General features: G+C 41.1%; 1 protein-coding gene across 18 annotated transcripts in view; it reads right to left on the bottom strand.

The window, feature by feature from the left end:
- The window catches only part of PARD3 (par-3 family cell polarity regulator), a 729337-nt gene that overhangs the window by 194408 nt on the left and 506953 nt on the right, over positions 1-27976 (bottom strand). Inside the window, exon 23 of one of the 18 annotated variants that reach the window (XM_060161004.1) lies at positions 3956-4172. The exons of the other annotated variants lie outside the window; for them this stretch is intronic. Coding sequence (XP_060016987.1) covers positions 4112-4172 — 61 coding nt within the window. The 3' untranslated portion in view covers positions 3956-4111. Of the gene's footprint in view, positions 1-3955; positions 4173-27976 lie in introns of those variants that run through there. 18 annotated transcript variants of the gene reach the window in all.

Genomic DNA, 27976 nt, shown 5'->3' with positions numbered 1-27976 from the left:
CTCAGGTGCATCAGACCCATCGGGACATTCTTCCTGAAAGCCCTTTCATCTCCAACGTTCCTCTTTTATCCCACTCCTAAAATCATCTTAAATCAACTTAAAATTTCCCTGGCTTCTCCTCATTCTTCACACGACCTCAGGCCTTTCCAAAACTGCCCCAGGGTCTTCTATCAGATGAAGCCCACCTTTATTTCATCCTGACTCCCTACTCTCCACTGAGACCTAGAAAACCTATTGGCCTAACTTGATTCAAGTACATGTTTGCTGAGGACGCTAAGTGCAGGCCTCCTGTTGGTCTGATTATGTGTAGAGGACGTCAAGAGAGGCTCTCAGGGCTCACATCCTGAGGGAGAGATAAGATGGTTACATAAATAACAGGGATAAGGTCAAAGGACAAACCAGCAGTTCAGAGAACAAGAGGGAAAGCAGCCAGTGGTACTCCACATCCTAGAACTGTTTCATTTGATGACGACAAACTGCTGATTTTTTTTCTGTTATACCTTTTCCAACCTATTGTGATTTTTTTTTACAGGGTAACTTTTCATGATGATTTTTATACATGGACTCTTTTGATTAAGTAGAGTGCCCTAATTTATAGCCCTTCGGGGTCTACAAATTGGGAGTGGGGTGGGTGTTTATGATTTCAGAAGCCATAGTGAAGTCACTGGCATTATTAATCTAGCCATACATGCAATTTGTATGAAAGAATTCAGCAATTTTTCCTTCCCCCTCGTCAGTGACAAGTTAAATTGACCACAGAGGAGTCTGCGGTTTCAAGCAAAGTGGGGTGGGTAGGAAGGTGTGTCTGTTCTGTGCACACGAGAGAGACCAGCCCGTGGGTCTCCCACTAGCCCTTCCTTCTGGCTGCCACCACCATCACCCAAAGGGGGAAAAGCTGTGGTTGTCTACATTGGTTTTCCTTTAATGAATGCCTGCAAGTATCATATACAGACGGGCCTTTAAACAACTCTTCCTCGGGAGAAGTCTAATAGCAGAAAGTGACATTTCGAAGATAATTAAAAACTTGACCAAGTCAGGACTTTTCAGGAAAGGAAAACTATGAGATGAGTTTTCAGCACTTCAGAGAGTAGCACTTCAGCTACTTTTTGAAAAACCTCAAACGATCAGGCTTGGTTTCCCTTAGGGATCAGCCCAGCGAGGAAGCTAACACACGAGCTTTGCTGACGGATGTCATATTAGCATTAAAGGTCCGTTGACTTATTGGGTCCCCCTCACCTATTGGCATTCCAGGCACCTTGCATAAACCCTGCAATAAAACCAATTAAAATCTCATTAAAAGATAAAACCTAAAACTATGCCAATAAATGCTAAACACGCTTTAAATGCATTCATTTCTCATCATTCTTGGAGGGTATCAAATGGAAAAGAATGGTGTGAATGTGGCAAAGCCTTATTGAGGATGGTGCCGATCTCAGCAGGTCAACCTGGAAAATACAGTTAAATTAGTGAAAGGTACCCAGACTTGTCAAATTTCCAGGTCTGGTTTTCATCAGTGCCACATTTAAGGGATTGCCTAAGTTTTACATGAAACTCTGTTTCTACCTGTAATAAAGTAAGGGAGAGATTTCTGAGATAAATACACATATTGAAAAATACATAAAATGTCATGATAAGCATACTGAAATGTCACTTTCAAAAAGCTTCTCCTTTTATCCAATTCTTAGCACATATGTCTTACCAGAAAGCATGGGATTTGCCATGTGAATGTCTCTTACAAGAAAAAGGAGTTGCATTTTAAGTATGATACTTAACAACTTGTGTGAACGGCCTCAAAGAGCTGATCCATCCAGAATTTTTGAAGAGTCCCAACTTCATGGATTATAAAAAGGCCCTTCTGTCGCTCTCTACAGAAGTATATAAACATATGCTCAATTACTCTCCTTTCCATGATGTTTAAAGACAGGAAAAACCACATTTCCTTTAACCAGAGAGAAGAAAGAAAGAAAATGGAAGCAAATCATATGCACAATTAAATGAGCGTTTAGTGAAGAAGAGAAATGTCTGCATGTGTGTACATGTGTGGGGAGGCAAAGGGAAGAGGGAGAGAGACGTATTCAAGAATAACACATGAAATACGCTATCCAAAGCCACAAACGTCATCACTGAAGGTGATACTTGTGTTTTACACTGTGCCTTTCTGTATTCTCCATGCTTTTGGCATTAAAGATGTAGTATTTAGGGAAATAAGTGCTCTCTGAAAACATGAGTAGGTATTAGAAATACAAAGAAGGCTAGTTGACTCAATCTACTCGACTGGTCCCCCACAAAGAAGAAGAAAAAAATCCATGTCAAATGGCTGACACTTATTTCTGGCGCTACCTGTATCCTCTCATGTGGGCACAGCCGTGGTCTAAGACGGTGCCACAAAACCTCTGATGTCCCGCCACCCAGTTCAATCTCTTTATGCAAATATTTAAGAAACATGCATGAAATTGAGCCAGTGGGTTACACTGCTTTAACAATAACCGTTCACAATGCTATTTGTACTACTACCTGCAGAGAATAACACTGGATGATCTCTTTGGAAATGTTATAAATGGAACACTGGCAAATTTATAAGCAACATTTTAGACAGCAAGTATGTTGCTTGGATTTTAGCGGTCTTAATCACTGCAAGCAGCTTAACCTTATCTCCCAGTGCCACTGCCTTCCTGGAGTAATTGATGCTTGGAGTCCCCAATTTCACATAAACCAGGCCACTGTGTTATTGTATACAGCAATCTGACTGCTGGCAGGGACAGGAAACTGCACTGAACCCAGATCAATAGACATGTCAACAGTTAAGCAGCTTAATCTAATTCGGCCTATCTCATCTCGGGGCACAGAGTTTGCAATTTTGCTGTTGGGTCCCTCTGGCAGGAAATGGTTTGGAAAGTTTAGTCTTAAGAAGTTTAAGTGATATGCTTATCCTTTAGGCTCTTGAATGTTTATTTAGCAGAATAGCTGTTTTAAATGTTTTTTAAATGGCAGTAATGTAAACAAGGCACTCTGACTTCCCTCCCATGTGAAAACTATAATGGTGATTTCCTTGACCGTGGACATCGCGATTAACACCACAGCCAATCACACTTTAGAGGAAATTGCTCTGGTTCACATGTTCTGAGCTAACGTCACGTTTAAACTCTAACCCCACCCCCGGTCGATGGCATTCTTCTTCATTTTAAATACATATTTGTTTCTTCTTTAACTATATTTTGGACAAGTGACTTCTGCCATTATGAAACCTCCAGTAATTACCCATCAAAGCATCATTCTTACTCCTCAGAAGAGTGTGGGTGATAAGATTTGGTGCGTTGGGGGAAGGGAATGTTTCTGCCATGGAGGATGAGAATCTGAAATTCTGAATTCTAGACCTGCCTGAGACCTCACCCTCTCAGGCTGGGGTGGGCCACCCGACTACCCTACTGTCCCTAAGTGCTCATCACGCTCTCCAGGAAGGCAGAGGAGATACCACATCATCACCTGGGAGATGGCAGTGAGTGCGAAGGACCTGAGAGTGCCCCCAGTGCTGGTGCAAGCTGTCCTTCAACTCTTAGAACAGGAAGGGCACAAACCACTTTCCACACGTGTAAAAATGCTCCATTTGTACAAGTCTCCATACTTTTGTAAGTCTTTGGAAATGACAACTCGTTATCACAGTCATCCTTAAAATGACCTTCAACAGAAGTATAACAGGAGATGTGATCCCACCTTATGGGTGGAGAGGGCATGGAGGACGGGGAAGAAGGGGGCAAAGGAGCATTAGGGATGCAGGAGGAGAAAGGGGAAGGGGAAGGGTGAAAAAGCGATTCATTCTGTGATCAGTGGCGTCTAAGAATGACAGAGTGTAAGGATATTTTAAGATCAGGTCTGTGTTTGGAAATTAATTAAGGGCTCCTCTACATAACTTAAACCAGCCCAACACTTTCTGAGGCAAGACAGCAGGGAAGCCGGGCCAAATATGGGCTGGAGGTGAAGCTCACACGAGAGCTGAAGTATCCAAGAAAGTTCCAGTCGAAAGAGCTGAGAGTCCAATTGGAAGAAATTAAGTCAAGGCTGGTGCCCAGACTAAGAGCCCAGGAATAAGTCGTGAGTGGGGATGAGGAGAGATTCAGCAACGGTACTGAAGGCCAAAGGGCAGAGGCAGAGCTGCAGACACAGCATTCACAGGCCTAGAGAAAGATAAACAGACCGCTTTAAAGGTTCACCTTAGACGTCAAAATCCAGGCAGGGTTAGGAATGATTAATTCCCCTTTTCAGCTGGGTCTGCCCAGTTAACATATTAAAATCAAAATGAAAGCATCTAGTAAACTTTCTTCTGGGTTTCTAAATAATCTCAGCCTCTCTGGTTCTTCAGGGCGAATCAGACAAGGCGATCCTAGGAGGCTCATCTCCCAACTGCGAGGGAGGAAGGGTCACACGACGTTTCCCAAGAAACTGAGAAATGAAATACCTACAAACTGGACACAAAAGAAGAATCCTAGTAAGAAACTGGTTCCATTTATTACGGCACATATTCTTAATTAAAGATGAGGAAGAACCCCAAAGAAATATGCCATGAGCTCTTTCATGGTAGCTGGACTATGCATCTCCCCCTAATTATGAAACAAAGTACACCTTTATGCACCTGACGATTTTCTAGGATACGGCGTAGTACCATGTTCAACAGGGATTGTTTTAATAGGGCTGGTACTGAGATCTGGGTGAAAAATCTCTCTGCTAAATTAACAGGCATCCTGAGATGTTAAAATTCTAGTTGGCAAGTGTTTCAAAGTTCCTCACCAACCTGGCCCCAGCCCGTCCCTCGTCTTGACAGTAGATTCTAAATATCACCTGTATCCCCATATCCCCTCCCTCTTGAGCCTCCTTCCCACCCTCTGATATATGTGTGCACGTGGCTGATTCACTTTGTTGTACAACAGAAACTAACACAACATTGTGAAGCAATTATACTCCAATAAAGATGTCTAATAAAATAAAATAAAAAATAAATAAACATCACCTGTAAACCTCTTAGTCAATTTGCCTTCAGCAACAGTCACTTCCGCTCCCTGCTTGCCTCTCTGCCAGTGTGAGTCTCTCTTGATCTGCCTGGCACTAACCAAAATGCTATTAAATGAATAATTTGACGCTATAATAATCCATACATTTTGAAGGCAAATCTCTGCAGAGTTTAAACCCTAAGATCTTTCCCATCAAAGGCAAAGCAACCTCAAATAGCCAGAATCGACTCCAGCAGCTGCGGGTGCTTCCCAACCTTTCTAAGGAATACATCAGTCCCTGCAAGCGGACTTAAATAAATGACTTGCAAATTAAAAGAAACATTTTTCTGATTCACTGCAGTAGCTTGCTTTTTGGGATACAAGGTTAAAAGTGAACAGTGAACCTTTTAAGGTTATTGAAACTAAATTATTAACGCTGTGTTTCACCTTCCTTTTGTCCTCTGTCCTCTGTGTGGCATTCTTCCTGATTACTCACTGTCGCTCCACTCCTACAAGTTGTAAATCAAATGAAAAATCTTTAAAGCACAAAAACAGCTGATTAAAATGTTCAACCACAGGGGAACTACAGAGGTGACGGGGAGGGGCATGCTGCATCTTAAAGAAAAATATGAAGCTTCTCATGTAGCTTTTGAAAAAAAATGTTGTGAAAACTGTACACTTTCATCTCCAGAAGGAAGCGAAAGGGACAGTCCCACTTTTGAAATCCACTTGCAACCTTCAAACTAATGAGTGCTTTTCTCCACTTGGATACCACCTGGTTCCTCACACCCAGAGTGCATTTTACCCGTATGTTTTGTTTTGTTGTGTTTTTTTCTTTTTTTTTTTTTTGCGGTACGCGGGCCTCTCACTGCTGTGGCCCCTCCCGTTGCGGAGCACAGGCTCCAGACGCGCAGGCTCAGCGGCCATGGCTCACGGGCCCAGCCGCTCCGCGACATGTGGGATCTTCCCGGACCGGGGCACGAACCCGTGTCCCCTGCATCGGCAGGCGGACTCTCAACCACTGCGCCACCAGGGAAGCCCTACCTGTATGTTTTAATGCTCAAACACGAACTGCTTCAAGGGGACTGCTGACTCGGCAGAGAAGGAAGTTTTCTTTCGGCCATCACATTAGGGGGTTATTGACAAAGCTCTGAAATCAGAATATGGGGATCTGTAATGTAAATGAGGAATGCCAAATGCCACCTCACCTGCCCTCGGCCTCTATTTCCTCAGCTGTAAAATGGGCTGATAATACTTTCTTCTTAGGTCATAGTTGTGAACAGGCACCTCCCAGCACATATTCAATAAAATATTCACTGGATAACCCATGCTTTACGCATCTTAGAAGATTGTGGTTCTGTGATTCACAAAACAGTTTGAATTAATTAAATGTATTCTGATTAATAAAGCATACCCAGTGCCACCTCTTGGAGCTGACACATGACACCTGGGATAAGAGGGAAAGAGCTCTTGAAATGAGGAAAGGGAAGAAGGTGGGGACAGGGCCAGACTTTGGGAGACTGATTTCAAGATTCCAAGTGGTCTGATTTAAGAACTTCCAAGAGCAACGCAGTCCCCAGAATCTTCCCTTCCTGCAACCATGTGTAAAATATCAACCAAGAGCGGGACCTGCTCCACGGGTGTGTGACCTGAGCAGGCACTCAGGGCCTGTGCTGTACAAGGGCTCTGCTTTGACTGTCTTGATCATTTATCTTTGAGCTTGTGTTGTGGAAGTGACGTCTGATGGGACAATGGATCACGTGTGTGAGGACAGGAGATCCCGCCCCATTTCCATGTCCTGTTGTGAATGCTCCCCGAGCACAGGAGCTGATAGTCCTGAGAAACCACGCTTGCCATTCAAACCAGAACTTGCTTCAAATGCAGAAAGGAGGTAACATTCTAAGAAACAGGAATGACCCAGGAGTCCTACTGTATCCTTTGTTACTCGCGTTAATTCCTGTAATTAACCACATACAATATAAAGGAGGCAGAGAAGGGAAGGGAGAGATAAGACAACCATAGTTCCTTTTCCTTTGAATCCTTCCTTACTCATCAGTGAGTCAAAGGCAGGGCGTGTGGGTACAACACACACTCATCAAGAAGAGATACAAACAGCTGAGTTAGTTTTGTGCCGTGTTTCACTGCTCTGCCAACTATGCAATACACCTGCTTGTATGCTTTATGAAAAACAAATTATGTAATTTCAGTGATTCTGTGCATGAGTTAAATGTTCTTATATTACTGGCATTGATCACAACAACGTGAATGTACTTAGCACTGCTGAGCTGAACACTTAAAAATGGTTACGATGGTAAATTTTATGTTTTGTGGTTTTGACCACAATAAAAAGGTTGGCATCGCGCAGTATAAAGATGAATGGTAAAATTCATGCTAATAATTTAAAATGTCAGTGTTTCTTTATTTGGAAAAACATTCAATAAGCAAATTGAAAACATCACAACAAGTCAGAAGAGAGACTACAGAAGAAAGGCGCTTTGAGTTTTCATGCCTTTTATAGCATTTTTTTTCTTGCATTTCAGATAAGGGGCCCCATGTTTACATTTTGCATTGGGCCTCACCAGGCATGCAGCGGGCCCTGACCACGAGCCAGGTGTCTGAGCGCAAGTCTTTGTCCTGGGCACGACCTGGGAAAAACTGAGGCTTGCCCACGGAGGACGAGAGCTGCCCTGCCTGCAGGAAGCAGAGCTCAGGGCTCCTCCCACTGGGGGCTGAGAGCACCAGGCTCCAAATGCAGAGACGCCTTGAAGATTCAGGAACCCTCCATAGACCCTACTGCTCTGGCAATAAATGTGATAACAGAAGCAACGGTAGAGTAGCAGCTTTCTGGCACCACCAGATAATAACACATGGAGAGAAGGAGGGATCCACCTGGTGGTGGTGAAGGGAGAGAATGCACTTCTTACTTACCTGAAGGCTACACTGGGTCCAAGAGCATCCCTGGTGTCTAGAAAGGGCCTGCCAGGACTGGACCAGCAGATTGGCTTTGGGAACAGAGGCCACCAGCAATGCCTTTCCCTAACTTTCACCTTTGTTTTTTTTTTTTTTTTTGCGGTTCGCGGGCCTCTCACTGTTGTGGCCTCTCCCGTTGTGGAGCACAGGCTCCGGAGGCGCAGGCTCAGCGGCCATGGCTCACGGGCCCAGCTGCTCCGCAATCTTCCCGGACCGGGGCACGAACCCGTGTCCCCTGCATCAGCAGGCGGACTCTCAACCACTGCGCCACCAGGGAAGCCCTAACTTCCACCTTTAAAGAAGCTTTTCTGTCCTCACAGCCCTTGGGAATCCGCTGCCTCCGTCTCTTGCTCTAAGGCCTCAGCTGTCCTGCTCCTTCTGGATGCCAAAGCCCAGCACAATAAATCCAAGTCTCACGTGGGAGATGCAAAGCAGGTTCTGAGAGATGGGGTGGCACACGTGGTGTCACAGAGAAAGCAGGAAGGGTACAGGAAATGTAGAAGAATCTGCAGCTGCACTTTCCCATCACCGCCCGGGGTTCCCGGGTCACGAGGAAACCACAGGCACGTGGCAATCCGGGACATTATACAAGACAGCCAGCTGGACTGCACAAATGGCACCGTCAAAAAAGACATGAAAAGGGAATGTGTGGGAGAGAACGTTCTAGATGGGAAGAATCTGAGAAAGACAGTGCAAGCAAATGCAATACATACAACTGAACTGATCCTGGATCAAAAGGTGAGTTTTAAAGAATGGGTTAGGGGACAAAGACCAATTCCAGAACATTGCTCATGTCTTTAAGGGGGAAGGTGAATGGAATGGGAGACGCCTTGGACCGTATCTGAAACACGTGATTCCTTTAATAAGAAATCTATAGCATAAAAAAGAGAATCAGAGCAAGGGACACTATGTGAGGCACAGAATGCTATGTTGAGATCATACAGGTGTAACATAATCAAGTTCCAGTCAGCACAAAAGTAGTCAAAAATGTTAATAACGACGGCCATCTAATAAGAGCTTGCTATGCACCAGGCTTAGATCCGCACACCTTCTACATACTCCTCAGTCAGTCTTTACGACCCCTCTGTGAGACAGGTGTGAACACCATTGCTATGAAACAGGAAACTGTGGCTCAGAGAGATCGTGTCAGGTACTCAAGGACACACAGCCCCAAAATTCCAACCCAGATCTTCGTGGCTCCAAATCCCAGCCTGATCAGTATCCCACACTGTGTGTTTTAAACTAGAGGAAACTGACAGCTAGTGGGGAGCAGCCCCATAGCACAGGGAGATCAGCTTGGTGCTTTGTGACCACCTAGAGGGGTGGGACAGGGAGGGTGGGAGGGAGATGCAAGAGGGAGGAGATATGGGGATGTATGTATACGTATAGCTGATTCACTTTGTTATACAGCAGAAACTAACACACCATTATAAAGCAATTATACTCCAATAAAGATGTTAAAAAAAAAAAAGACCACAGACCTGAATGTAAGAGCTAAACCTGTAAAATTTCTGGAAGAAGATGTAAGAGAAACTTCAAGGCCTTGGGTTAGAGACAGAGGTCTTAGCTATGACCCCAAAAGTATGATCAAGAAAACAAAAAAAATGATAAATTGGATTAACCAAAATTAAGAACTTCTGCACTTCAAAAGACATCATTAAGAAAACTGACAAGGCACAAACTGTGAGAAATATTGATAAATCATATATCTCTTAAAGTATTTATATCCAGAATATAGAAAGGATTCTTACAACCCAATAATGAGACAACCAACCTTATTAAAACAGAGGCAGAAGATATGAATAGTTTACCCAGAAAAAGACATACAAATGGCTAATAAGCAGATGAAAAGAGGTTCCATGTCATTAGTCATTAGGGAAATGCAAACTAAAATTATAATAAGATACTATTTCATATCCACAAGGACAGCTATAATCAAAAAACCAGACAATAACAAGTGTTGGCAAGGATGTGAATAATTGAAACGCATATATTGCTGATAGGAATGTAAAATGGTACAGCCACTTTGAAAAACAGCATGGCAGTTCTTTTAAAAAGTTAAACATAAACTTAGGATACAGCCCAGCAATACCACTCCTGGATATCTGACTAAGAGAAATAAAACATGTGTCCGCACAAAAACTTGTAAGCAGAAGTTCATAATGGCATTATTCGTAATAGCCTCACCCCAAAGAAAATCCAAATATTCATCTACTGGGGAATGAATAAACAAAATGTAGAATACGCACAAAATAGAATATTATGAGGCAATAAAATATTAAAAGGCAATAAAAATAAATTAATATATGCTACCATATGGAGGAACCTGAAGATGTTAAGCTAAGTTAAAGAAACCAAATGTAAAAGAATTGTAATTTACAGTTCCATTTAGATGAAATATGGAATGTCCAAAAAGGCAACTCTGTAAAGACAGAAAGCAGGTAAGTGGTTGCCTAGGGTTGGGGATGAGAAGAGAGATTACCTGCCAACAGGCATGGGGGACCTCTTGGGATGATGGAAATGTTCTAAAACTGGATTAGAGTGATGGTGGCACAACTCTATAAATTTATTTAAAATAAATGAACTGTACACTTACAACAGGTGAATTTTATGGTTTGTAAGTTATACCTCAATAAAGTTGTTAAAAATTATTGGTTAGGGTGCAAGTAGGGAAAGATAAAGATTTTGAGGCAGCACGACAGTCGATTAGCCTGGAGCGTGATAAAAATATTTAAACAAATGAATAGGAAAATAAAAGAATGAACATCATGCCCCCAAAATATGCTGATAAATATCCCATCACGTAAAACTCTTTCACCTTCTCCTTTGTTGAAAACAGGTACTTTCATGCCTGGAGGGTAACTCTGGCTTTAATCTGAGGTCTCTCTCCTCTCTGCTTTTGTTTCTATAGTCACCTTACTTTGCCTGTGATAGTGCTTTCTTCCTTTATATCCAAATTATCCAAGTCCAAGGGTTACCAGCAGTGTTTCCTTATCATTTTCCCCAGCCTCGAAACTTCCAGTACCTGGCGCCCTGTTACTTTTGGTCTAAAGCCTCAGCCCCAAAAACAGCTACTCCATGTCACAGCACCTGGGCAGTGGCTCCCAAGCCCAGCTTCTCAGCATCAGCTACAGGACTCTTCCTACATGGGGTACCTCCCCTTCTCTCCAGGGCAGTTCACGTCTGTTCCTCCAAAGGTGATGGTGCATTTTTCTTTTTAAACACATCCCACAACAATTAAGCTTACATATGTCTCTTTAATGGTATTACTTTGCTCTTATTCATATGTCCTTTTGTCATTCTTCTCTAGTTGGGGGTGTGTGTGTGTCTGCAACCAGACTGAAAGCTCAAAATCTCAAACCACATTCTACCCAGTATTTCTGATGCTTCTAACACACCTAATTTATCTTCATTATTTCTGTTGTTGGGCAATGCATGAACAAATGACCACAGGAATGAATGAATGAAGGCAGAGGCACCAAAGAAAACATTTCTTTCGTTTTAAACGATTCATCCAATTTGCCCATTTGAATACTTTTGGTTACATGAGAAAAGTCTTAAGTGCAAACTCTTTATCCACAAATTCTTATCACGTGGTTCTCATATTAATTCCTATCTACATTTGGACAGTTTGAAAACACCATAGCTTTAGTTCATAATTAGGCATTTGGTCAGCTACGAGGTTCAAATACCTTAATGCCAAATATGGATGACCTCTCCTCACCCAGCTCTGGGAGGCCCTGAGTGGAGGAAACCATGTGGCCTTTGGGCTCTATTTAATACATGGAGCAACCACAAATCAAACACTGCAACCAATAAAGAAATACGTAACAACAGAATATAAACCACCCGGGCCACAGAAACCAGGAAAGCCTCGACCTGCCAATTTCCTGGATAGAAAGAAATACACCAGGATTTCCTGGATAGAAAGAAATACACCAGGCACAGCGCAGTCCAGACCACAACACCAGCTGGTACCAGAAGCGCTGCATCCCCGTCCAATTCTTGCCTGTATCTCTACCCCAGCTTGCTCTGTGAAGACAGATTTCTTTCTAAACTCACATCGGTAAAGCTAAGCATTTTGTTTATATGTGTCAAACAGCGATAGTAAAAAGACACTTCCATACAGCCAGTATCTAGGTGTTTGTTTGCTTAGGGAAGACAGAGATTGGAAGCTTACCACGCCCAGCGACTCCCTCTGCACACTGGAATGCAGCCCTGGAATGAGTTTATCTCCTCCATGTTGTGTTTCTTTTATATTTAAAAAACAAAATTTTTTATTGGAGTATAGTTGATTTACAATGTTTTGTTAGGGTTGTGGAATCTAATAAAAAACGAGACAAATGAACTTATTTACAAAACAGAAACAGACTCACAGATCTTGAAATCAAATTTATGGTTACCAAAGGGGAAATGTGGGGGGGGGGGAGTGATAAATTAGGAGACTGGGATTAACATAGACACACTACTATATATAAAATAGATAACTAATAAAGACCTACTGTATAGCACAGGGAACTATACTTAATATTCTGTAATAACCTATAGGAGAAAAGAATCGGAGAAACATGGAGATATATATATATAAATAATTCACTTTGCTGTACACCAGAAACTGTGTTTCTTTTAATCAACTTGGTACTGGGATGTCTTGCCTTCTTTTGCCCTTTAACTGCTCAATGAAAACCAGCCACCTGCAAAACGAGAACCCCTTTTTCTAGTCTCCCTAAAATGTCAACAAATTTAGAAAGCAGAGGAGAAAATGTACAAGTAATAACTTTAAAAAACATAAATCTCCTCTAACGTTGCTTTCCTTTCTTAGTTTCTTCCACCTGCATCCAAAGGAGAGGCTAATCCCAGCCACAAAAAACTGCCGAAGTTTGTCAAATTAGATTCAGACATCCATACATACACACGCACACAGCAACATTTCTTGAAATAAATGAAATAATAAACGCCAGTCTTACAGGAAAAAAATATGTGTGTTACAACATGAGATTTTTTTTCCCCTTTCATCGGACACGTGCTCGAGGGCTACAATCTTAAAAGACAAATAAAGAACTTATTCATGAACTCTTTGCCATGAAGAATCAACCTTTGGTGGCCGAACTTCATTATTTCTAGAAGTCATACTAACTGGAAATATATTAGTTACCTCTGAAGGTCATAAAATTTCGATCAAGTTTAGAACATCAGGGCTGTCCACGGCATATTCCAAAACTCAACATTCAAACTGGCAGCTGTGGCTTAAGGGTGATCATCTTTCAGGTCTGTCACTGACTTAAATGGTTTTCACAAGGCAGAGACACACAAAAAACTTCTCTGAGGCAAAGGCCACCTCTGGACAGTCTCCGCCACTCTCTCCAAACAGCCGGCCGCCGTTCTCTGACACGGACAGACTTTGCTTTAAATCTTCATCTGTTTTTGCTTGTTAATGCCCTGACCTTGGCATCTGTGCTTCAAGGCCAGCTAATGTGATCTGCTCCAACAATGCTGACTTTGGCAGAGAACGTAAGCGTGCTCCGTGATGTCACTGAACTCATTAGGGATATATTTGACATTTGGCCCAAGAGAACATACTTATTAAACACAACCTGAGTGAACAGCAGTGTGGCCTGTTGATAAGTAAAGTAAAACAATGCATGCTCTGTCCTACTATAAAAATAGCACTTTGACCAAGAAATAGGATTTCTGCTCTTATCCCTCTAGCTATGGCAGCAAAGCAAACTGAAAGATACATTCTGTAAGAAGAGATAATAGTCTAAAACTCTCAGGGCTATGTTAGGCATTTTATAGACTCTAATAAAGGTCCAAATATTAATTGATCATTTAGCAAACAATCCCCTTCCCAATCCTGGTCCACGAGCAGAGGCAGGTGTTGCTAGAAAAAACATCTTATACGTACACAAGAGCAACATCTAAATTATGCTTTTAGTCCAGATGGGATATTTAGGACCTGATAAAGCTGACAAAATGTCAGTTTCCAAAGACTCCAATCAATGGCAGTTTTATCACCCTGACCGTTCGGTAAAGCTGGCTTCACCTGGGTGTGACAGGCAGGCAGCAAAGCTTGAAAAGGTTACAGTGACAATGCTGATCTCTGGCGTCCAGAGCAGACCTACGAAGTTTAGAAAACCTGCTAAAATGCTGCAATGTGGTTTCACTTTGCACTTGGGAAAGGCAAGCCTTTCATTTGCTTTTTTTTTTTAAATTTTTTGGCTGTGTTCGCTGCTGCACGTGGGCTTTCTCTAGTTGTGGCGAGTGGGGCTACTCTTTGTTGCGGTGCGCAGGCTTCTCACTGTGGTGGCTTCTCTTGTTGCGTAGCATGGGCTCTAAGCGCACCGGCTCAGTAGTTGTGGCGCACGGGCTTAGTTGCTCCACTGCATCTTCCCGGACCAGGGATCAAACCTGTGTCCCCTGCATTAGCAGGCGGATTCTCAACCACTGCGCCACCAGGGAAGTCCCTCATTAGCTCTTAAAAGAAATAAACTCCCAACAACATCTTTTCTGAGATTTTTCCAAACATGAGGACTTCTAGCCTGTGAATGGAGTTTTACTCATTTATTGAGCAGTATAATTGAAGAAAGCCGGTCATAAAAATCACTAAGTAACGGATCTGTGCAATGTATACACCGGGTACTCGGGTCCCCAAGTTATATTGTAGAGAAAGCAACTTGACGGCGTAGATGGGATCTTCATCTCATGGCAGGTAGAGAATAAATGCTAGGAAACTATCAGGACTCACATACATCAGTCCCAGATCTGAATACGGTCTGGGAATATGGTTTATTTTTTGGCCCCTCTCTGCATGGTGCCCTGAGCTGAGGAAACACTGTGGCCTTTCTGTACCCTCAGGACGCTTTGTGTCAGAATGGAGGGCCCTGGCCTTCTGTGACATCTTCCATCTTTCACCCCAACAAGCATGTAGCCAAATGTCCTCATGTGGCTACACCCACGGTCATCCTTCCGTCCACATCTCATTCCACGCGCTCAGCACCATTACGAACAGGTGACCACTGCCTCCCTCCGGTCTTGGTTTCTATAGAATCCCACTGTCTTGATTTCCCTACTATTCTTTCCATCCTGTGTCCTTCACTCTCTCCCATTTCTGTACTGACCCCTCAAGACTGGGGACCCCCAGGGCTCAGAACTAGCCCTTCTCTCTCTCCATCCCCTCCCTACATGACACCATCCAGTTCCATAGTTTTTAATACTGTCTGAAAGTTGATGATTCCCACATTTGTATCTCTGGCAACACAACTCTGACCACCACACTCACAAACCCAACGGTTTACTTGACATCCCAACTTAACATGCTCTAAACTCAATGCTTACATTCCTCCCCATACCTGCCCCTCTTGGTTTCCCTAGCTCCATCAGTCAGAGGCTTGGGAGTGCATCTTGACTTCCTTCTCAGTGAAACCACACCATCACAGCAGGTCTTACTGGTTCCAGCTCCAAAATCGCTCTCAAATCGATTCCCTTTCCATCCCACCAGCTGGTCCAAGCCTCCAGGACAGGACAACAGGTTCACCTCCACAGCAGGGAAACAGCTTTCCTGCGCTCGCTGCTGGGTATTTCTCTATGGTCTCTGCTCCAAAGCCACCTACACTCCACTCTGTCTTGTGAGAGCTGCTTCCTGCACTTGTAATCCCTAGAAACTTCTGTGTCATCTTCCTCCTCTCCACCCCCTGTATAACCAGGCGCCCATACTAAATCCCACCTGTTTGAATGTCTAGTGTAGTTTCTGTTTTCCTGGCCGACATACCCACCTTACAATCTACTTTGCACGAAGCAGCCATTGGGATATTTAAAAAGTCTAAACCAGACTGTGCTTACAATCTAGAAAACACTATAATGGCTCCCCCATGACACTGAATAAAGCTCATTTTGTAAGCCTTGGCTGGACAGGTTCGATTTCGACATACCTCTCCAATTTCATCCCAAACCCTACAGGCTTCCTTCTAATTTCTGGAACATGCTGACTGTTTCCCTGCCTCTCACCGGCTCATCTACTGCTCCCTCTGCCTGGACTGCTCTATCTTTCACGTCTGACCTCTCCGTATTCTTCGGCATTCAGCCCAAATGGCATATTCTCAAAGAAATCTCTTTCTTCCTAAAGTATTTCTGAGCCCTGATTCTGTCCTTAACATAATTTGCAATTAAATATTTATTCACTAAACCATATTTCCTTAACTCCAACCCACAGGATGTGGAAGGCAGGGGCTTTGTTGAACTCACCTCTGGGTCCCCAGCACAATGACCTCCATGTGTATTTGCTCAGTGAATGAATGCAGGAATGAATGAGTAAATGGAGGACTTCCAAATACCACAAGGAGTTTAAAAATCAGGAATATCTCTTCTTATGTCTCACAGAGAATGATTTTGCAAGGCAAATTCATAACATGCATTCACTTCAGGGAGCAAAACCACTTACAAAGTCCATGGTGGATTCTTCAGAAACAGTGCTTTATTTACTCACTGATATGCTATTTGTAAATTTTTCTTATCTATTTACCAAAGCAATTTCTCCAAGGAACTCCATGAATCTGAAAGTAATTAAGTTACTATTAAATCTTTTAAGATTCTATAATTCAGACCACTAATTTAGTTAGGTTTTTCTTCTACTTAATGTGAATTTATTAAGTTTTGCTGTGCTTTCTGCATTCATTTTTTAAAAGTAAGATTATTCTGTTATAGAAGTATAAAAATCCTTTTAATTCCAAAGGTTAGAATGTCACAAAAAGTGATCCTGAAAATATAAGACTGTTTGGTGAGACAAGGAAGAAGCAGAGAAGAGATGTGCAAAGTCAGCCCCCTGCTGTGCAAGGATGAAGATGACTTGAAGGGCTGAGAAGGTTCTAGGCCTTCTTCCAGTCTCCCACTTGGACTTTTTTGTATAACCGCATTCAAATTAGTGGCCTTTGTCCTGTTCTTTCCTACTCACTGGAATTTTTGCAATGGACATGGCATTATTTACAAATGGTCACTCTTTGCGGACAATTCACTTTTTTCTGATTCATTTATGTGTTTATAAAATGCCACATTAACTACCACTGCCGTTTAGTTACTGATCTCTAATGACTTACATAAACAAACAAACGTGTGTGTGTGTGTGTGTGTGTGTGTGTGTGTGTGTGTGAATGTGACCGGCATGAAATCAGATCTCATGGAGTTCTGACTAAGGATATTCTGACTAAGGATATTGAGTTTGCCCACTAATAAAGTTTGCCCACTAATAAAGTTTGCCCACTAATAAATTGAGTTTGCCCCCTCTTCTAATAAAGAAGAGGTCATTCATTTAACTGTGTCAGATATAAAACTAAAAATAATATTATAGCATTTTCCTATAATGAGTATGCCAGTCATTAAAAGCTTTAATTATGAAAACTGTTCTTTCACCTCTAGTAAACTAGAAGCCTTTGCATTGCTGTTGTTTTCCCATTTATAGTACATACAAATCGTCTTGCAACTTGACTGTCTTGAAACCCTCAACCACAGGAAGGAAGGGCCCTAAACCCATCGTGATGCTGAAGTTTGGAAAATGTTAACATGCCCAAATCTTTGAGTCAAGGTAAAACTTTCAAAAGTTTTAGTGGATTTCAAGAAGGAATAATGTGGGATAACGATCTTCACAATGCTCTTGGCACCAATCAAGTCTGTTCTCCAGTAAGTCTGAGTGACCTCCGCCACACAGAAGTGTTATTGGCTGGGGCTGGGGGGTGGGGAGGGACTGAGAACTACGATTCTTGTTTTAATTTTTTTTTAATGACTTCAAGATAGTTTATTGTAGAAGCATGGTCCTACCCTATTTTTCTTTTTGTTGTTGTTGTTGATTAGGTTTTTGGAGATTTTGTTTGTTTTTTAATTGGAGTATAGTTGATTTACAATGTTGTGTTAGTTTCAGGTGTACAGCAAAGTGAATCAGTCATACATATACATATATCCACTCTTTTCTTTTTTTTTTAGATTCTTTCCCCATATAGGCCATTGCAGAGTATTGAGCGGAGTTCCCTCTGCTATACTGCAGGTTCTTATTAGTTATCTATTTTATATATAGTAGTGTGTATCTGTCAATCCCAATCTCCCAATTTATCCCTGAGAATTATGACTCTTAAAGCATTTGGAAACTTTAAGAATAATTTAACTCCTGGAAAATGCTATTGCCAACATTTATAACAGCGGATATTAAAATAACGTAGATTTACATGCTCCATAAAGGGAACTGAAGAATTCCTACTAAAAGCAGAGAAACTGTAAGTGACAGATGCCGAGGTCAAACCACGCAGCCTTTTACAGCTAATACGAGACCTATTACGGCGCTCCGTACAGAGCGCCGGGTTGTCAGAACGAGCCTGAGTCTTTAAACCCTTAACCACAGATTAGAGGCCTGCTTCCTGAGGGTTTTTGGGTTTTTTTAAACAGATGGTCCAAAGTGAGGATGAAGAAAGCTGTTTTGATCCATTGTGTAGGTACAGAATGTTATCTTTGTTTTGTTTAAGCATTATACTGCCTAGAGTTAAATAATTGGGTGAAAATTCTCAGCTTTACTTTGAAGCCAGAGCACATGGAGGAGAAGTGTTTGATCATTTTTCTTAGTGTATTTGCATAAATGTTTACTCTCCAGCAAATATGAATATAAATCCAACTATTCTTAATGCTTACACAGTTATTTAAGGGATAGGCATACTTCTGTATACATTCTTTATCTATTTCCTTAGGCCACTGTGATCATCTTTTGTGGAAACAGGAGAAATGCTGTCGTTTAACGAAGTTTAACTGAAGATAGGAGGATAAAGCCTTATTTAAGTTTCCATACAGCATCTCAAACAGCTTTCAAAAAGTGGAAAGTAAATCTTCCTGACACGTCTTTTGATTTTACAAGCTATGGACACACACATGTGAATTTAACTCTGAAATACTGATTTACTTATGAGCATTTACTTATGAAATTATTCTCATATACGTTCTGATCCGAAATTACATTGCTAAAATAAAAGGACTCAAAGTAGTATTTCATACACACAGAATTGGGAATAAAGAACACTGTTTTTTTAAGCTTAGCATCTGAACGCACTTTTTGATATGCCTCTCCTGGCCTGGCTTCACACTGGTAAGTGGTATTTCATCAGCCCCAATGATTAGGAGGATGGTTCATGAATTTAGTTTATGAATATTGACACATTTCAACCCACAAATTGGGATGTAACACTGCGCCAAAATGGAGCTAAAAGAGGGAAAAGACTAGAGCAGCCAATAGGAAAATCTAGATGAACTGAACAAAGGCACTTAATTTAATAATGAAAACCACTCCAAGTTACAATGTACTGTACTATACCTCTAGCTATTCAATTATTAAAATAAATGCATATTCAGATGTTTCCCAAAGATGCTTGCCTTCTCTTTCAGATTCAAAAGAACGCCTTTCTAATCCAATACAATTCTTTTCACTCTGCATTTCAGCAGCTGCCTTTCCTGATTTCTAATCAAAGCTGATGATAACTGGCTTTGGCAACAGCCTGTAGTATCCCAAATGAGTAATTAAAGCTATAAATGGGCTCACTTCTTCCTCAAAACCCAGGGTGCATTTCAGAGTCTAACAGATTCAGGCTCAACAAGGCTCTCCTGGTTTTGAAATGTGGTCAGGATCTCGAATGCATCGGTAAAGGAATGGCGGAGTGTTTGTGTTAGCCTTTCTCAATGGCCAGTCCCACTTCCACAATACAGATGTCAGGAGGGTGACAAACTCCCTCAGTCCCAAATATCTCCCACACATATGGGCCCATAACAAAGAAACCGGCAGCCAACACTTGGTTTAGACTAAGAAAGAGAAATATGGGGGGGAAAAGGATGTGTAATTTTAAGGGAAAACATAAGAAAATATTTTCAAAATCAGAAAAAGTGCTCTTAAAAAGCGAGGCCATGCCAAACACTTTCAGTTTTCTCTATCTGGGAAACAGGAGTCCAGGCAAGAGATGTTCACTCCCCACCTCTTACAAGAAAGATTGAGTAACTAATGAAATGGAGAAAAAAAATTAAAAAATAACAGATACACCGTTTCAAGTTAATTAAAGCCTAAACAGGATTTTCTTTCCAACTCTTAATAACTGCATTATACGACCATGAACAGATTTTTTAATATACGGAACTTCAGAATAGAAATTTAACTTTGACATACTTTTTTAATTGATAAAACTTTAATATTATTGTAATTTTAGAGATAATATAATCCCAACATCTCCTCACTATTTCTTTTTTCAAAGTTATATAATTTATTCACATAGCTCAAAAAGCAGAAAAATCATTCTTATTTTTTATGCAAATGCAGCATATTATAACTCCCTGTTCTACACCTTATTTTTCTCACTTATTGATGTGTCTTAGAGTCCTTCCCTATTAGTACCTTTTTTAAAAAAATAGCAGGTTCTTATTAGTCATCAATTTTATACACATCAGTGTATACATGTCAATCCCAATCCCCCAATTCATCACACCACCACCACCGCCCCCAACCGTGGCTTTCCTCCCTTGGTGTCCATACGTTTGTCCTCTACATCTGTGTCTCAATTTCTGCCCTGCAGACCGGTTCATCTGTACCATTTTTCTAGGCTCTACATATATGCGTTAATATACGATATTTGTTTTTCTCTTTCTGAATTACCTCACTCTGTATGACAGTCTCTAGATCCATCCACATCTCTACAAATGACCCAGTTTCGTTCCTTTTTGTGGCTGAGTAACATTCCATTGTATATATGTACCACATCTTCCTTATCCATTTGTCTGTCGATGGGCATTTAGATTGCTTCCATGACCGGGCGATCGTAAATAGTGCTGCAATGAACACTGGGGTGCATGTGTCTTTTTGAATTGTGGTTTTCTCTGGGTATATGCCCAGTAGTGGGATTGCTGGGTCATATGGTAGTTCTATTTTTAATTTTTTAAGGAACCTCCATACTGTTCCCCATAGTGGCCATATCAGTTTACATTCCCACCAACAGTGCAAGAGGGTTCCCCTTTCTCAACACCCTCTCCAGCATCTGTTGTTTGTAGATTTTCTGATGATGCCCATTCTAACTGGTGTGAGGTGATATACCTCATTGTAGTTTTGATTTGCATTTCTCTAATAATTAGTGATGTTGAGCAGCTTTTCATGTGCTTCTTGGCCATCTGTATGTCTTCTATGGAGAAATGTCTATTTAGGTCTTCTGCCCATTTTTGGATTGGGTTGTTTGTTTTTTAAAATTAAACTGCATGAGCTGTTTATATATTCTGGAGATTAATCCTTTGTCCGATGATTCGTTTGCAAATATTTTCCTCACTCTGAGGGTTGTCTTTTTGTCTTGTTTATGGTATCCTTTGCTGTGCAAAAGCTTTGAAGTTTCATTAGGTCCAATTTGTTTATTTTTGTTTTTATTTCCATTACTCTAGGAGGTGGATCAAAAAAGATCTCGCTGTGATTTATGTCAAAGAGTGTTCTTCCTATGTTTTCCTCTAAGAGTTTTATAGTGTCTGGTCTTACATTTAGGTCTCTAATCCATTTTGAGTTTATTTTTGTGTATGGTGTTAGGGAGTGTTCTAATTTCATTCTTTTACATGTAGCTGTCCAGTTTTCCCAGCACCACTTATTGAAGAGACTCTCTTTTCTCCATTGTATATCCTTGCCTCCTTTGTCATAGACTAGTTGACCATAGGTGCGTGGGTTTATCTCTGGGCTTTCTATCTTCTTCCATTGATCTATATTTCTGTTTTAGTGCCAGTACCATATTGCCTTGATTACTGTAGCTTTGTAGTATAGTCTGAAGCCAGGGAGTCTGATTCCTGCAGCTCTGTTTTTTTCCCTCAAGACTACTTTGGCTATTCAGGGTCTTTTGTGTCTCCATACAAATCTTAAGACTTTTTGTTCTAGTTCTGTAAAAATGCCATTGGTAATTTGATAGGGATTGCATTGAATCTGTAGATTGCTCTGGGTAGTATAGTCATTTTCACAATATTGATTCTTCCAGTGCGTGAACATGGTATATCTCTCCATTTGTTGGTATCATCTTTAATTTCTTACATCAGTGTCTTATAGTTTTCTGCATACAGGTGTTTTTTCTCTCTAGGTAGGTTTATTCCTAGGTATTTTATTCTTTTTGTTGCAGTGGTAAATGGGAGTGTTTCCTTAATTTCTCTTTCAGATTTTCCATCATTAGTGTATAGGAATGCATGAGATTTCTGTGCATTAATTTTGTATCCTGCAACTTTACCAAATTCATTGATTAGCTCTAGTAGTTTTCTGGTGGCATCTTTAGGATTCTCTATGTATAGTATCATGTCATCTGCAAACAGTGACAGTTTTACTTCTTCTTTTCCAATATGTATTCCTTTTATTTCTTTTTCTTCTCTGATTGCCGTGGCTAGGGCTTCCAAAACTATGTTGAATAATAGTGGTGAGAGTGGACATCCTTGTCTTTTTTCTGATCTTAGAGGAAATGCTTTCAGTTTTTCACCATTGAGAATGATGTTTGCTGTGGGTTTTTCTTGTTTCTTGAGGTAGGTTTGTATAGCTATAAACTTCCCTCTTAGAAATGCTTTTGCTGCATCCCATAGGTTTTGGATCATCTTGTTTTCATTGTAATTTGTCTCTAGGTATTTTTTGATTTCCTCTTTGATTTCTTCAGAGATCTCTTGATTATTTAGAAACGTAGTGTTTAGCCTCCATGTGTTTGTGTTTTTTACGTTCTTTCCACTGTAATTCATTTCTAATCTCATAGCATTGTGGTCAGAAAAGAAGCTTGATATGATTTCAATTTTCTTAAATTTACTGAGGCTTGATTTGTGACCCAAGTTGTGATCTATGCTGAAGAATGTTTGGCGCACACTTGAGAAGAAAGTGTAATCTGCTGTTTTTGGATGGAATGTCCTATAAATATCAATTAAATCTATCTGGTCATTTGTGTCATTTAAAGCTTCTGTTTCCTTATTTATTTTCATTTTGGATGATCTGTCCATTGGTGTAAGTGCTAAATGGTGTTAAAGGTGTTAAAGTCCCCCACTATTACTGTGTTACCGTCGATTTCCTCTTTTATAGCTGTTAGCAGTTGCCTTATGTATTGAGGTGCTCCTATGTTGGGTGCATATAGATTTATAATTGTTATATCTTCTTCTTGGATTGATCCCTTGATCATTATGTAGTGTCCTTCCTTGTCTCTTGTAACATTCTTTATTTTAAAGTCTATTTTATCCGACATGAGTATTGCTACTCCAGCTTTCTTTTGATTTCCACTTGCATGGAATATCTTTTTCCATCCCCTCACTTTCAGTCTGTATGTGCCCCTAGGTCTAAAGTAGGTCTCTTGTAGACAGCATATAGATGGGTCTTGTTTTTGTATCCATTCAGCGAGCCTGTGTCTTTTGGTTGGAGCATTTAATCCATTCACATTTAAGGTAATTATCGATATATATCTTCCTATGACCATTTTCTTAATTGTTTTGGGTTTGTTTTTCCAGGTCCTTTTCTTCTCCTGTGTTTCCTACTTAGAGAAGTTCCTTCAGCATTTGTTGTAGAGCTGGTTTGGTGGTGCTGAATTCTCTTAGCTTTTGCTTGTCTGTAAAGCTTTTGATTTCTCCATTGAATCTGAATGAGATCTTTGCCGGGTAGAGTAATCTTGGTTGTAGGTTCTTCCCTTTCATCACTTTAAGTATATCATGCCACTCCCTTCTGGCTTGGAGAGTTTCTGCTGAGAAATCAGCTGTTAACCTTATGGGAGTTCCCTTGTATGTTATTTGTCGTTTTTCCCTTGCTGCTTTCAATAATTTTTCTTTGTCTTTAATTTCTGCCAATTTGATTACTATGTGTCTCGGTGTGTTTCTCGTTGGGTTTATCCTGCCTGGGACTCTCTGTGCTTCCTGGACTTGGGTGGCTATTTCCTTTCCCATGTTAGGGAAGTTTTCGAATAATCTCTTCAAATATTTTCTCGGGTCCTTTCTCTCTCTCTTCTCCTTCTGGGACCCCTAAAATGCGAACGTTGTTGCCTTTAATGTTGTCCCAGAGGTCTCTTAGGCTGTCTTCATTTCTTTTCATTCTTTTTTCTTTACTCTGTTCTGCAGCAGTGAATTCCACCATTCTGTCTTCCAGGTCACTTATCCGTTCTTCTGCCTCAGTTATTCTGCTATTGATTCCTTCTAGTGTATTTTTCATTTCATTTCAGTTATTGTATTGTTCATCTCTGTTCTTTAATTCTTCTAGGTCTTTATTAATCATTTCTTGCATCTTCTTGATCTTTGCCTCCATTTTTTTCCCGAGGTCCTGGATCATCTTCACTATCATTATTCTGAATTCTTTTTCTGGAAGGTTGCCTATCTCCACTTCATTTAGTTGTTTTTCTGGGGTTTTATCTTGTTCCTTCACCTGGTACATAGCCCTCTGCCTTTTCATCTTGTCTCTCTTTCTGTGAATGTGGTTTTTGTTCCACAAGCTGCAGGATTGTAGTTCTTCTTGCTTCTGCTGTCTGCCCTGTAACTTTGACATATTTTAAAAGGGAACGAGATCTTCATTAGAAGTAGAGATGAGTATTTCAAAAAATAACCCAAAATAACAGAAACATTCCGACATTTCTAAATTTGTTTACTTACATACTTCACCTAATGAGAGAAAAGACTCAAAATAAGAACATTTAAATTAAATAGAACAACTTTTTATTGAAGGTCAAGAACGTTTAAATTAAATCAAACAACTTTTTATTGAAGGTCACGTGCACTCTGAAAGAATATTGGTGAATTGCTCAACTCTGATAGACAGTTTCTTTGGTCCAATATCACTCTGAGGCTAGCAGCCCAATGAGCCCTGAGAGAGAGAGGAAATAGAGTCTAGGAGGGGAGCTGTCCAGATTCAACAGAGGGGCACTCCAGGGCGTCTGTCTGTAACAGCCTAGGGGAACATCAACCTTTAGCCAATGGTCAGGTGAAGAGGTGGCAGAGGCTGAGGATGAGACAGACTGAGCGAAGTGGGAGGATTTTGTACCTTCAGATGGTAACCCGTAGGGCAAACACCAAAGTGTTTCGAACTTGGGATTTGCCTTAAATAGAAATGTCCTACCATCTTTTGATAATACTATTTGAAAATGAAGAACATTTTTAGAGTTTAAAAATATTTAATTGATAAAATACAAGTACATATTTAGATTCACAAGAAACTGTAGTAGGACCGGACTTCCCTGGTGGTCCAGTGGTTAAGACTGCAGCCAAAAAATAAAAACAAAAAATACCTTACGGACTTCCCTGTTTGTGCAGTGGTTAAGAATCTGCCTACCAATGCAGGGGACACAGGTTGGAGCCCTGGTCCGGGAAGATCCCACGTGCCACAGAAAAACTAAGCCCGTGCGCCATAACTACTGAGCCTGCGCTCTAGAGCCCGGAGCCACAACTACTGAGCCTGCACGCCACAACTACTGAAGCCCACGTGCCTAGAGCCCATGCTCTGCAAAAAGAGAAGCCACCACAATGAGAAGCCCGCACACCACAACGAAGAGTAGCCACAGCTCACTTCAACAAGAGAAAGCCCGCGCGCAGCAACAAAGACCCAATGAAGCCAAAAAGAAAAAGAAAAAAATAAAAAAGAAATCATAGTAGGACAGATCACAGTACATTTTAAGTTCTTGAAAGAGAGTAGGAAATGGATAGATAAAAACTGCAGCTAATAATCAATCAAGCACTTTCTGTGACAGGCATTATTCTCAGTCCTTCCTGTGTGTTATCTCGTTTACTTCCCTGAGACCGTTTAAGGCATTATTATTATTTCCTTTTACACATGAGAAAACTGAGGCTAGGGCAGTTCAGCAATTTGACCAAGATAAATCCATGAAATGAAATATTGCTGCCATTTAAAAAAATGCTTTTGTAAGAGAATACTTGTTTGTGACATATTAAGTAAAAAGTCAGGTTTCTAAAAAGCTATGTCGTATGACTCTATTTTTAGTTGTGTATAAGTACACATATGCAGATAGCAGTCTGTGTGTGTATACTTCAAAATGTTAAAAATTATTGGCTCGGGGTGAGATCTTCAATTTTTCTGTATTTTCTAAGTTTTATATGAAAAAGTTCTACTTTCATAGGAAGATAGTTTTCAGGTTCATGAAAGGAATCATACCATTACTGTGTGTTATTCCATGTTAACAACTTCTAGAAGCTCTCCATGTTATACTATTGAAGAATAATTTTTAGAAGGCATGCAAGAAGGGTTTAGGGGCTTCCTTGGTGGCGCAGCGGTTGAAAGTCCGCCTGCCAATGTAGGGGACACGGGTTCGTGCCCCGGTCTGGGAAGATCCCACATGCCGCGGAGCGGCTGGGCCCGTGAGCCATGGCCGCTGAGCCTGCACGTCCGGAGCCTGTGCTCCGCAACGGGAGAGGCCACAACAGTGAGAGGCCCGCGTACTGCAAAAAAAAAAAAAAAAAAAGAAAAAGAAAAAGAAGAGTTTAAAGCAAAATCTTTGATAAATAGCCTTTGATATATAGCCACCTGGAGGTAAGGTAGGATTTTTAGATTTGGTGACAAGGAGGTGCTTTGAAAACCAGCAAAAGGATGCATCATAAGGAGAGGGCTTGCTCTGGTCCTGATGGGGATGGTCTTCTCGGTGGCCCAGCCAGGAGTCAGTCACCCACCCCCACTCCCAGCAGGATTTTTGGGAAGTAAGAGTGCTTACCGAGCAAGGGGCAGGGAGCCCACACCCCACATACAGACAGACATACAAACATATAAACATACACACAAATAGACATGCATGCAAACATCCACAGCACACACAGTACATACATGAAACACACATGCAAACAGAAACCCACAGAAACACATTCTAAACAAGCATAAACATACCCCGTACCTGCATACATACATGAAACACACGCACATACGCATATCCATTAGCACCTGCTGCTTGCCAGCCACCGTGTGGGAGCTTACAGACGCACGACAGGCCCGAGGAGGCCGTGGGGTGGGCTTGGGAGGCCTGGCCGGAACACTTGCGTCCAGGCCGGCCTCGCTAGAAGTTGAGCAGAGCGTCCAGAGCTCCATCAACAAGGAAGAAATGAAGAAAAGAACCAAACAGAAGAGTGGGAAGCAACCCCAAGTCGGTTGAAGGATGGAGGGAGTAGGGGGGTAGGGTGAGTACCTGATATAGAGCCGGTCACGTGCCTCGGCCCATGTGCAGTGAAGGGACACCCAGATGGCTGAGCGAGAACCTGTAACAGACTGAAAATGGACAGAGCCGAGGGTGCCACGATCCCTGGCCGGCAGAAGTAGCAAGGACGACATGGGATTCAGAGGAAATAGACCTGGACTTCCCAGGCCAGATCATCTTACCAGGTTCTCAATAAAAAGGATGGTAAACATGCAAATCACACATGCACTGTTTACTCACAAACAGCTGTGTCTGCTTAATTTAACTTTGAAGGAAATCTGGTTATGACTCTCAAGATTGTGCATTTTGAGTTCTTTTTTAAAAATCTCTTCTCACTTGAAGTCCAGTTAGACTCTTACTTGGATGGTGCTTATAAAACTATATTTATATCTAAATTCAGGACTATTCCAATAACCCTCTGGCATGGTGAGGTATATCTACTTTTCAAAGCTGCTGTCATAGCCATCTTTGAACTAATTCATCTACTCAACATAAGTCTACAGGTTGCAATAGAGGTCAGCAGGCAGGGGTAATTATAACAGTATGATACAACCCACAGGTAGGGATTTGTGTTTTTAAGTATGCTTTCACATATATATTTTATTTGATGAATATATATTTCTTCTGTAACTGGCAAACCAGGAATGATTATCCCTGTTTTATAAATCTGTAAAAAGGATACAACCCACAGGTAGGGATTTGTGTTTTTCAGTATGCTTTCACATATATACTTTATTTGATGAATATATATTTCTTCTGTAACTGGCAAACCAGAAATGATTATCCCTGGTTTATAAATCTGTAAAAAGGATAAAACACACAGGTAGGGAATTGTGTTTTTAAGTAGCTTTCACATATATACTCTAT

The sequence above is a fragment of the Lagenorhynchus albirostris genome, chromosome 1 (assembly GCF_949774975.1).
Source record: "Lagenorhynchus albirostris chromosome 1, mLagAlb1.1, whole genome shotgun sequence".
NCBI lineage: Eukaryota > Metazoa > Chordata > Mammalia > Artiodactyla > Delphinidae > Lagenorhynchus > Lagenorhynchus albirostris.
This window is presented reverse-complemented; position numbering and strand designations above follow the sequence as displayed.